This window comes from Balaenoptera acutorostrata, chromosome 4, assembly GCF_949987535.1.
Source record: "Balaenoptera acutorostrata chromosome 4, mBalAcu1.1, whole genome shotgun sequence".
In the NCBI taxonomy this organism is placed as follows: Eukaryota; Metazoa; Chordata; class Mammalia; order Artiodactyla; family Balaenopteridae; genus Balaenoptera; species Balaenoptera acutorostrata.
The window spans coordinates 79,709,032-79,722,168 of record NC_080067.1 but is presented as its reverse complement, the minus strand read 5'-3'; the positions used below and the strand labels follow the sequence as shown (position 1 = coordinate 79,722,168).

General features: G+C 34.8%; 1 protein-coding gene across 15 annotated transcripts in view; it reads right to left on the bottom strand.

The window, feature by feature from the left end:
* LRCH3 (leucine rich repeats and calponin homology domain containing 3) overlaps positions 1-13,137 on the bottom strand; it is a 116,721-nt gene that overhangs the window by 27,044 nt on the left and 76,540 nt on the right. For 10 of the 15 annotated variants that reach the window (XM_057544953.1, XM_057544957.1, XM_057544956.1 and 7 more), the window contains 4 exons: positions 6,239-6,290; positions 5,706-5,855; positions 2,308-2,358; positions 577-630 (listed from right to left, as the gene is read on the bottom strand). In XM_057544953.1, the coding sequence (XP_057400936.1) occupies positions 577-630; positions 2,308-2,358; positions 5,706-5,855; positions 6,239-6,290 (307 nt within the window). The remainder of the gene's footprint in view (positions 1-576; positions 631-2,307; positions 2,359-5,705; positions 5,856-6,238; positions 6,291-13,137) is intronic. The other 5 variants (XM_007171638.2, XM_007171643.2, XM_007171647.2 and 2 more) reach the window with 2 other exon arrangements.

The window sequence follows — 13,137 nt, the reverse complement described above, 5'->3', positions numbered from 1 at the left end:
AAATAAATTAAAATAAATAAATTAAAAAAAAAAAGAAAAAATACTCTGCTCTTAAAAAAAATATATATATATATAAAATGGGTATGGAGGGATAATCTTGAGATCTAAAAGTTTGGGATTTTCAGTAGGTTAAAATAGATAATAAAATAGGATGCCAAATATACATTTGTATAATTAGCATCATGAAGTAAGGGAACCATTCATCATACAGGTGACTTATAAGACAAAACAGTGATTAATAAAGTTCACCTGGAATTAGAAACAACATTTAAAAAACAAATATATTATTCCCTCTCCTCCAAACACACATACAAAGTCAATATGGTTCTCAATGCAAATGTTTTACTTTTGGAAACACTAACAAAGATATTTGAATCATATCTGCAGAACACTTGGAACACTGGGTAAATCATGAGAAGTAATTTAGGGAGACAGTTCTAGCTATTTGTAAAGCATTTAGTAATGATGCTCATCATGTTTTATGGTATTTAGATCAATTCAGAATGAAAAGTACAATAGCTATTCCCCAAATCTCGACACAGCAATGTAAAACTCCATTTTGTGCAAGGTTCTTACCACTAACAAGGCACTATCATCAGTGTGCTGAGACCTTCTGGATGGGAAGGGACACTGGAGAGGTGGAGAAAAATGAAGCAATGTCAAAAACAAGCTATGCACACACATGACGAGTTTCACAAATACACAAGCAAAGAGACATATTAACACATACTTGTGAAGATGCTGACATACAGGACCACATTCACAATCATTCAGAATTCATGCATTAAAATAGCTAATAAGTTGTTTCTGGGTAACGGTTTTCTTCTAAAGAACTTAAACAACTTCAAATATGATCTTATTGCATAAAAACTTTCTAAAGCAAGGAGGGGAATAGGAATTATTCTCTGTTCTGAGAAGAGAAAGCTGAAGATGTAGCAGTAACATAAAGAATTTGTGGTCATTTAGTGAGCTAGTGACAAATTCAAAACAATAAACCCAAGAGTCATGATTTCTAGTCTAGGCATCTCTTCATTACCTTTCTCAGACAAAACAAGGGTACAACTGGAAATTTTAAAACTACACATGTTATTTTCCTGAGAAGCTTTAGTTTTCAGATAATGAATTACTCCAGAATGACCAGTAAGAAGGAAATGTTGGGTAAAAAAGGAAGAGTGTATTAACTTATCAAACTTTGATTGTCAAAGGTTTGTACAGAGTTATTACCATGTGAAGAAAAGACAACTGAAAGTGCTTGAGTGAATCTTTCAGGTACTATACCAATGCATAAGCTCTCAAATAAATGACCAAAAATAGTTATTATATGTCCAATAAAATTTAAAAAAACTTTATAATGGATAATTTAAAACATTTCAAACAATACATTTTACCATTCCAGAAACACTTGTGCTTTGAAAACACTGTGCTGAAGATTGATGCTTGTAGAGCCCCATGTGTTAGGTTTTCAAATAACTTATTTTACAAAAAGCAAAGTCAACACTCACGTGAAATAATGCCTTTATGCATTTTTTAAGGAAGTAATGATCATAAATTGAAAAAATAAGAAGGCAAAGATAAAGGAAAATAGCTAATGAAAAAGCCAAGTACAAAAAAATATTCATTTAGTAATAAGCTTCATTTTAACAAGTCAAAATAGGTGCACAGGTTTTTTAAAAAATAATGAATCATAAGTTTTATTTCAAAATGTAAATGTCACTAAATGTGCACACACGTTAAAACAATAAAATTTACAATCTAGTTTGTTTTTTTCTTTTTGCTAGGACATCATTATAATACAGAATCTAGCTGTACAGATTTTTAAAAGGTTAATAAACAATCTTACATGTTACTTTGTAATGAAAATGTACTACTTAATATTATAAAACTAATGTGTACAAAGTATAATCAATAATATACACACTTAGGAAATGAGCACTGAAGCTGAAATACTATGTAGAGTTTTTTGTTTAATACCGACACCATTCACGTGTGCCAGATACAGCTCTCAGGACGATCTCTCATTACACAGTAGCTCTGAAAATGGATGAGGGAGATGATAACTCTGCTGGGATGGGAGGAGGGAAATAATCTCCAGACGGATGTGTATAGATTTAAAAAACCCCGATCTATAGATTCTGATAAACTTCCTGGCCTGTGTCTTTTTCTCCCTAGTAAGGAGAATTTTGTGAGGGGGAAAAAAGAAAATGGCAATATTTTGATCACTGAAAACATATGATAATCACATGCAAAACATTTCATTTTCATTGCAATAATAAAAAGTTCCAAAGAAAGGTGATGATATAAACTTACCTCACCGTCTAAGGGGGGCTGTTGTTTTTGTGGACTTTGTGACGCTTTTTGCTATATAACCCCACACCCCCCAAAAAAGGGAAGCTGGTCAGAATCTAGAACACTGGGAATGAAAAATGCTATTTACTAAAATGATCACTCACATTAATCTCTGTATCTCTCGTGTATGGTATTTTTCTAGATTTACTGGTTAAAAGAAGCTGCCCTTTCCCTTAAATAGCTTACAATTTAAATGAGGAAAAGCAATAAGCTGACAAACAGTATTTTCCTGTGTCTATAAGCATCTATAAAGAGAAATTTTTTAAAACTATGTTTTTTATATGACATGGATATAAACACATTCACAGAGTAGTAATCTCTCACTAAATTCTCTCAATGAAATCATCCTCTCTTTCTTTAATGGCTTCAAATATCACTCTAATGCTAACAGCTTTAGCTCTCTCCTATCAGCCAAATTTCAGGCTTGCATTTTCAAATGGCTGTGGAAACTCTCTACTTAGAAACCCCACTGTCATCTCCTGTTCAACATAACCAAAAAACCCCCTCAATTTCCCATACTAACTGGGTATTTCCCCCCAATTTGCTAATTTCTGTTATTATGTCAATTAATAATATCACAGTATCTGTACAGTGAGTGTTTTACAATGTGTTCTTATACACAGTATCTCAAGTGATTCTTCTTATTCTGTGAGATAAACAAACATCATAATCATATTCTTTTAAAGATGAGAAAATTGAGGATAGAGAGGTTATATGATACGTGCAATGTTACAAAGTTAGTAAGTAGCATAATTGAGATCTGCACCTATGCCTTCTGACCCCAAATCCGACATTCTTTCCACAAAGCTAACTCCCATTAAAACCATTCTTTTAGCCTCAAACCCTTGCTTTGGAACCTTTTTTTTCCACTCATTTTCAGTGATTTATTCAACATTCACTACACATCTATGTATAAGACATAATGATGCTTCTCTTGAAATCTCTCTTATAGTTAATTTATAAAACCCTTTGTGGTAGTAGGGGGTGCAGCATACACCATACTAGTAAAAGTACTAGGTGCAGCCATAATAATTCTGAAATAGTTAATAGTTAAACATTAAACATATGAGAAAAATAAAGGCACAGAATGGCTCAGTAACTTTCCAAAAGTCAAGCACATACCAAGTAGCAAAGCTGGATTCAAATTCAGATATTTCCGATTCTAAGCCCTTACCACAGGACAACACTGCCTTTCCTTAGGAAACTTAGAAATCATCTAGTCTTATGCCTTCATTTTGTACCCTAATCTAATTATTGCAATTACTCTCTATTTCATTTTCCTTCTTTCCTCATCTCTTTCTAACATATTCTAACATGAGTAGATTAGTTTTTTCCCTGTCTTGTTTTTCTCCTGCTTAAGAACTAAAATTGTTCTTTTCTGCCTAATTGTTCAAGATCAAACTCTAATTTGACATTTAATCAAGGCTATCTACAATATAATTATCTCTTACTAGTTATATGACTTCTACAGAAGGCAAGCTAAATGAGTTAATTTATGTAAAATGCATAGAACAACACTTAGGACATAGTATGTGTTAGCCATTATCATTTACTGAGAGTCAGTATAGCATTCTGGTCATAGACCAGGGTTTGGAGCCAGCCTGTCCTTTTTTTTTTTTTCTTTCCAGTTTTATTGAGATGTTTAAGGTGTACTAGCATAATGATCTGACTTACATACATGATGAAATGATTACCACAATAAGTTTAGTGAACATCCACCATCTCATAAAGATAACAAAAGAAAAAGAAAATAATGATGAAATGATGAGAACTCTTAGGATTTACTCTCTTAACAACTTTCACATTTAACATATATTTTGTACATTGCATCCCTAATTCTTATTTATCTTATAACTGGAAGTCTGTACCTTTTGGCCACCTTCAGCCAATTCTCCCTCCCCCATGCCCTGTCTCTGGTAACCACAATTCTGACCTCTTTTTCTATTAGCTTGTCTGTTTGTTTGTTTTTGAAGTATAACTGACCTACAACACTATGTTAGTTCCTGGTGCAAAAGACAGTGATTTGATATTTCTATATATTACAAAGTGATCACCATGATAAGTCTAGTTACCATCTAGACTTTTTTTTTTTTTAAAAGAAACTGTTTATTTTCTATCAGCTTTATTTCCATTTTCTGTTTAGCCTGTCTTGATTAGAATCTTTGCTCTGCCACTTATTAGCTGAGTATTTAACCTTAGGAAAATTGTTATCCTCCCTGAGCATCAGAGATCATCATCACAGGCTTGATACATTTGAAAAAATATAAGAGAATTTATCATGTGTATGGTACTTAAAGAAGATATACTTTGGCTAGAGTTACGAAACGAGAGAAAGCATTTAGAGGATGAGTGATTCATTTGTTCAATCATTCATTTAAAAAATATTTATTGAGCTTTACTAGGGGCTAAGACCTGCTTAAATCTAGGGATATAGCAGTGAATAAACATGACAGACATGGTCCCTGTCTTCATGGAGTTTATGGATAAATGGGAGAGACAGATATGTTATATATATGTGTGTGTGTGTGTGTGTGTGTGTGTGTGTGTGTGTGTGTGTGTGTGTGTTTTTGGCCACACCACGTGGCTTGTGGGACTTTAGTTCCCCGACCAGGGATCAAACCCAGGCCCTTCGCAGTGAGAACGTGGAGTCCTAACCATTGGACCACCAGGTAATTCCTGGGAGAGACAGATATTAAACAAGCAAAAATATAAATAATTATTTAACTATAAAGAAAAAATTCCAAGGTGATTTCAGAACAAAAAGACTTAAGTAACATAGGCAAAAAATCGAACCAGGTTTACAGGCATCTGTAGAGGCTGATTGAAAAAAGAAGTATTAACAGGGGTTGTTAATTGAGTAGATGTGGAGAAAACAGAAAGTAAAGAATCAAAGATGACTGAAGTATTAAGCCTGTGAGCCTTGCAAATTTTTGGTATTCCTTAGAGGTAAGGAAGTCAGTGATAGGTTCAGATAACAATAGTTTATATTTGCATGGCACTTTACAGTTTACATATAGCATTTTCACTTTCTTGATGTACTAGAGATTTAGGAAATGGCAGCTGGACAGTAAAGTGATATGTCTAACGATAGACAGGTAGTTAAGAGTAGAGACTATCACTGTCCTAAAAGCAAGATAAATCACTTCTGATTGTCCTCAAGCCTATCTACATATGAGGACAATTAATCTAATCACAAGCAGGAGACAGTTATACTATTTACTTGAGAATTCTTGTAATTAAGATATCAACTCTTTTTTTTTTTTATTAAGACAATAAAACCTGACATCCTCAGAAAAACAAATAAGCACTTACTTCTAAGAAACTTTAGGAATATCATTCAATGAATCCAAAGGACTCACCTTGACAAAGTCCAGGACAGCATCTCTTTGAATCTGCTTGGTCCTTACTTTCTCCTCCTCATACTGTAGGGCAGCAAGTTGTGCCTCTCTCCGAGTACGTTCTATTAATTGTTCTCTTCTCCGATGAAGTTCCAAGTCTGCATGTGAAAACTAGAAGAAAAGTATCATTTTGCATATGTAAGTAGCGATAAAGATCAACTTATCAATATTCTTTATCAGTTTGGGAAACTACTGCTGACCCAAGCAACTTTTACTTTGCAGTCACCTAGCATTTCTTCAGATGTGTTTATTGCTAATCTTTTCCCATCTTTGCACTGTGTTCTTACATGTATTATAAAGACTTATTTTGTCTGGTGTCTAAAAACACTGTTACCAGCATAAGGTGCACATATTATATTAACTGTAGATTGAAGAGACAGGTAATGAAATTTATAGATATTTGGCAATTAACTGTAATTTAAGTATTATAAAAGAAGAAAACCATCTTAATTTAAAAAAAACCCACAAACTAAAACTGAAAAAAATGTTTTTACCTGATTATGACTCGGTGATAGTGATAAGAGAGAAGATGGCTCAGCTGGAACCCTGACCCAAAAAAGAAAAAAAGGAAAGAAAAAACTCTTTGATAAGACAGACAGACAGATAAAAGACAAGTAGAATTTTATTGTTAATGCAGCTTTCTATTAATCAGCAGGCAAACTGTCTGGTCAGCACTGAAAGACCAATTGCATTTTATAAACTTGAGCCCAAGTCACTAAATTAAGCTACAGGAACACCTGATGTCTCCAACTCACATTTCACGTGATGATATCACTGATGAAGCTACAGATAGCTAACAACTGTCTATGACAGCCAGTGCTGACAATACGGTTACTTGAGATCACTTCTCAAACAATATCGTTTCTTTACAGCACACAGAACTACAATCTTACTACCATGACTGAAACAAGATACATGTAAATGGAGATGGTTTATACACAAAGCCATTTTATCAGCAGAAATCTGGAATACTACAGAACCTGTAACTGTACGTTTAAAGTACTCCTACTCCCATTTTAATTGAAGAAGCAATTTTAACAACGAAAGTAAAGATTTTGTTGATTTTTATCTTTTAGAAAAACATGAAACCTGATTTGATGCTTAAAAAAAAACAGTAAAACTTGCTTCTCGGTTTTATCAGTGTTAATTCTTATACTTCGATATATATTCCCTGTTGTAATCCCTGAATTTTAAAAATATAATATGTAAGAAAACAAAAACTTAAGCTATTCTACTATACTCTTTCATGTCACTTTTTTTTCTTATATTGGTTCCAAATCTTTGAAGTTTTCACAAAATTCTTTTTTTAAAAAAATTTCTAGCCATTAAAAAAACTTTTGACAGAATAAATTATGTTTATAATTTTTAAAAGGAACAGAATAAATAGCTACCAAATAAATTACTTAATAACTTCCCACACAAGGTTTAAAATAATGTTAAAGCTAGGGAAAAACTTCCTTAACTTTCTACTAATCCTTGTCAACCTTTATCCTAGCACTCCTAATCAGTGCATCCTCAGTCACAAGTCTGACAAGATAAGAGGAGGAGAGTGGGTTGGTAGGGTAAGACTTTTAACTGGGATATAACCAATAATGAGAGATGAGTGACTCCAGTACTATATACTAGTCTGGGAGAAGAATAACTGGCATTAACTGTAAATTTGTCCCAAACTACTAATTTCACTGTTAACATTTCCTATAGCTTTTATTGGCCATCTGTAGATAAATGACACCAAAAAACCCAGAAAGGACCATGTAAACCCATCCCAAGTGGGTTTATGTGCCCTGATTTGAACACTATGTTTTAATAATGCTTTTCAAGCAAAACCTTTTAATATACACCTTCTTTCTACTCCCATTTCTTTACTCTCTTTTTATACCAAAACCTCTAAAGCTGGTTAAATCCATTGTTTCTACTTCATTTCATCCCATTTTATTTTGAACCCACACCAATCTGGATCTGTCCTCATAACTTCACTGAAAACTGCTCTCTTCAAGTCTGAGGCTTTACATGTCTAAATCCAATAGTTATTTCTCAGCCCTCACCTTACTGAACCTACCAGCAGTATGTGTGACACTGCTTATCTCTCTCCACATGTCTTGAGATGCTCTCTTCACTTAGCCTCTGGGATACCACCCTCTCCTATCCCCATGACCTTTCCTGCTTAAGCCTCTTTTGCTGGTTGTTTAAGCCCTAATTCTCTCCCCTTTACTCCAAACTTATGTATCTACCTGCTTACTTGATAACTCCCCTTGAATGTCTAGCAGGCACCTTAAGTAGAACATAACCACAACTTAATTCTCATCTCACAGTCCAAACCTGTTCTGCCTTGATAACACTCTTTAGTGTTCCTTGAACATACCAAGCATGTTCCTCTGTCAGGGCCTCTGCCTAGACTGTTCCTCCCCTAGATAGCCAGAGTGCTTGATCCCTCTATTTTTTAGGTTTCTATCAAAATATTATTACCTCATAAAATTGCTCTCACTCTCCCCCGGCTCTGACTCTACTCTTTTACCCTGCTTTATTTTTCTTTATAGCACTTAGCAGTTCCTGACAAATACTTGTTACATATACTTGTCTACATCCATTAAAAGATTAGCTTTATGACATCAGGGACCTAGAACACAGCCAGATGGCTGCAGTGCTCAAGAAATATTGTTTAAATGAATGGCAGTGGCATCTTCCCCTCAAAAAGTATGGGATACTGAAACAAAAACACAGGTAACTATATGCCTTTTTAAATCTTGAACTTATTTGAGCAGAGTAAGAAGCAGACTCTGAACTGCCCTTCTGCTTGTCTTTGTTCATAAAACCACATTTAATATGAGTAGCTTTTCTAGTTTTGTCTACCTAACATGAAACTAAAAATTTCCAGGTATTACTCAACTGTTCTGTAATTCTATACTGCTTCTAATAGAAATTAATGAACTTCCCAGGACCTAGCCTGACATTAGCATCTCTCCTGAACTAAAATGCCAATCAAATTATAAGTGAGCCCTTAAAAATTTTTTTTGATATATAAAATGAATGATAATTTTGTTAGTTTTAACTTCAAGTTTATTTAATCCATCTTAGCAAATAACTATAAAACACTTACCAATTTATCATAATACTTTTAATGTATCCCCCTACCTTTACTATCCCCCAGGCAAGTAGTGTCTTGTGTTTGTGTGTGGGAGGGGTAGGTAGGAAGAAATGTACATGGTGGGTGATGGGAGGGGAGGAGAATTAGGAGAAAAAAACAGGTAAGCAACTTTTCAGCAATGACTAATGAGCAAGTAGCAATATGTAAACTGACTCAATTCCTCTCAGTCTTTGTAACTGGAGGACTGATCAACTTTTTTGGTTAACATATTACTCAGGTTACAGACAAGTCTTGTGAGCCTGAGAGCTGCCAGTCATTCGGAGGTGATTTTGTTTTTCTAGGTTCTAATTCATGATTCCATTTGAATGTAAACTCTAGGAGGACAGGAACTTTCAAAGTTCACAGCTATTTCCCAATATCTAAAAACGTACTTAGCACAAAGAAGATATTTAGCACATATCTAACTAAAACAAATGAAGTTATGTATTGATCTTAGAGCTTAACTGATTCTTGGGATAAAGTATGGAGTTCTTATCCAAAGACTGTATTAAGGTCTAATGCTTTGAGACACCCAATTAAAAGTAATCATTGATTCAGTTTCTAGCACTGTGGCAGATTAGATACTCTGAATGACTCTTCCAATGGAAACAAAAAAACTGTTCAATAAAGTAATCTTTTAAAATGCGTTGCTAAAGTGCCATAAAAATAAAGAATCCACAGATTCTAAAAAGAAGTAAAAACAGGAACTATGGATTAAGGTTTGGTAGGCAGACTTTTGGCCCCCATGATCTCCACTCTGGTGTGTTACTCTAATAAATATGTTACACGTCAGAAAGGACTTTGTAGATGAAATTAAGGTTACTAATTGGTTGACCTTATCCAGGTGGGCCTAATATAATCATGTAAGTCCTTAAAAGCAGAAGAGGAGGCAAGAGAGTTTGTGAGATGTGGCAGAAAGGGAAATCAGAGATTCAAAATGTGAGAAGGATTTAGCCTGTCACTGCTGTCTTGAGATGGAGGCAGCCAAGAACCAAGAAATGTAGGTGGACTCTAGAAGCTAAAATGACTCCCAGCTAATAGCCAACAAGGTAATGGAGACCTCAGTCAATAACTGCATGGAACTGAATTCTGCCAGCAACCTATATGAGCCAGGAAGTGGATTCTCCTCCAGGGTTCTCCAGATAAGAATCCAGGCCATCCAACACCTTGACTTTGGCCTTTTGAGGCTGTAAGCAGAGAAACAAGAGAAGCCTGCCCACACTTCTATCTCTCACAACTGTAATATAATAAATAGGTATGTTTTAAGCTACCAAATTTGTGGTAATTTGTTACATAAGCACTAGAAAACTAATATATAAGGCAACTGAGCAAAAAGCTGGCTTTCAGTCAGTAAATTTAAGAAAACTGAAATCGTATCAAGTATCTCTTCCGACCACAATGCTATGAGACTAGATAGCAATTACAGGAAAAAACTGTAAAAAATACAAACACGTGGAGGCTAAACAATACGTTACTAAATAACCAAGAGATCATTGAAGAAATCAAAGAGGAAATCAAAAAATACCTAGAAACAAATGACAATGAAAGCACGACGACCCAAAACCTATGGGATGCAGCAAAAGCAGTTCTAAGAGGGAAGTTTACAGCAATACAATCCTACCTCAAGAAACAAGAAAAATCTCAAATAAACAAACTAACCTTACACCTAAAGCAATTAGAGAAAGAAGAAAGAAGAAAGAAAAAAACCCAAAGTTAGCGGAAGGAAAGAAATCATAAAGATCAGATCAGAAATAAATGAAAAAGAAATGAAGGAAACAATAGCAAAGATCAATAAAACTAAAAGCTGGTTCTTTGAAAGGATAAACAAAATTGATAAACCATTAGCCAGACTCATCAAGAAAAAAAGGGAGAAGACTCAAATCAACAGACTGAGAAATGAAAAAGAAGTAACAACACTGCAGAAATACAAAGGATCATGAGAGACGACTACAAACAACTATATGCCAATAAAAAATGGACAACCTGGAAGAAATGGACAAATTCTTAGAAAAGTACAACCTTCCAAGACTGAACCAGGAAGAAATAGAAAATATGAACAGACCAATCACAAGTAATGAAATTGAAACTGTGATTAAAAATCTTCCAACAAACAAAAGTCCAGGACCAGAAGGCTTCACAGGTGAATTCTATCAAACATTTAGAGAAGAGCTAACACCCATCCTTCTCAAACTCTTCCAAAATATAGCAGAGGGAAGAACACTCCCAAACTCATTCTACGAGGCCACCATCACTCTGATACCAAAACCAGACAAAGATAATACAAAAAAAGAAAATTACAGCCCAATATCACTGATGAATATAGATGCAAAAATCCTCAACAAAATACTAGCAAACAAAATCCAACAGCACATTAAAAGGATCATACACCATGATCAAGTGGGGTTTATCCCAGGAACGCAAGGATTCTTCAGTATACACAAATCAATTAATGTGATACACCACATTAACAAATTGACGGATAAAAACCATATGATAAACTCAACAGATGCAGAAAAAGCTTTTGACAAAATTCAACACCCATTTATGATAAACACTCTCCAGAAAGTGGGCACAGAGGGAAACTACCTCAACATAATAAAGGCCATATATGACTAACCCACAGTCAACATCATTCTCAATGGTGAAAAACAAACCATTTCCTCTAAGATCAGGAACAAGACAAGGGTGCCCACTCTCACAACTATTATTCAACATAGCTTGGGAAGTTTTAGCCATGGCAATCAGAGAAAAAAAAGAAATAAAAGTAAAAGTAATCCAAATCGGAAAAGAAGAAGTAAAACTGTCACTTTTGCAGATGACATGATGCAATACATAGAGAATCCTAAAGATGCTACCAGAAAACTCCTAGAGCTAATCAATGAATTTGGTAAAGTAGCAGGATACAAGATTAATGTACAGAAATCTCTTGCATTCCTATACACTAACAATGAAAGATCAGAAAGAGAAACTAAGGAAACACTATCATTTACCACTGCAACAAAAAGAATAAAATACTTAGGAATAAACCTACCTAAGGAGACAAAAGACCTGTATGCAGAAAACTATAAGACACTGATGAAAGAAATCAAAGACAATACAAACAGATGGAGAGATATAACATGTTCTTGGATTGGAAGAATCAATATTGTGAAAATGACGATACTACCCAAGGCAATCTACAGATTCAATGCAATCCCTATCAAATTACCAATGGCATTTTTTATAGAACTAGAACAGAAAATTTTACAATTTGTATGGAAACACAAAAGACCCCGAATAGCCAAAGCAATCTTAAGAAAGAAAAAACAGAGCTGGAGGAATCAGGCTCCCTGACTTCAGACTATACTACAAAGCTATAGTAATCAAGACAGCATGGTACTGGCACAAAAACAGAAACATAGATCAGTGGAACAAGATAGAAAGCACAGAGGTAAACCCAAGCACATATGGTCACCTTATCTTTGATAAAGGAGGTAAGAACATACAATGGAGAAAAAACAGTCTCTTCAATAAGCGGTGCTGGAAAAACTGGACAGCTACATGTAAAAGAATGAAATTAGAACACTCCCTAACACCATACACAAAAATAAACTCAAAATGGATTAAAGACCTAAATGTAAGGCCAGACACTATAAAACTCTTAGAGGAAAACATAGGCAGAACACTCTATGACATAAATCACAGCAAGATCCTTTTTGACCCACCTCCTAGAGTAATGGAAGTAAAAACAAAAACAAACAAATGGGACCTAATGAAACCTAAAACCTTTTGCAAAGCAAAGGAAACTACAGACAAGATGAAAAGACAACCCTCAGAATGGGAGATAGTATTTGCAAATGAAGCAACTGACAAAAGATTAATCTCCAAAATATACAAGCAGGTCATGCAGCTCAATTTCACAAAAACAAAAAACCCAGTCCAAAAATATGTGGAAGACCTAAATAGACATTTCTCCAAAGAAGATATACAGGTTGCCAACAAACACTTGAAAGGATGCGCAACATCACTAATCATTAGAGAAATGCAAATCAAAACCACAATGAGAAAAAAAAAAAAAACCACAATGAGGTATCACCTCACACCAGTCAGAATGGCCATCATCAAAAAAAACTACAGGGGCTTCCCTGGTGGCGCAGTGGTTAAGAATCCACCTGCCAATGCAGGGGATACAGGTTCGAGCCCTGGTCCAGGAAGATCCCACATGCCGCGGAGCAACTAAGCCCGTGCATCACAACTACTGAGCCTGTGCTCTACAGCCCACGAGCCACA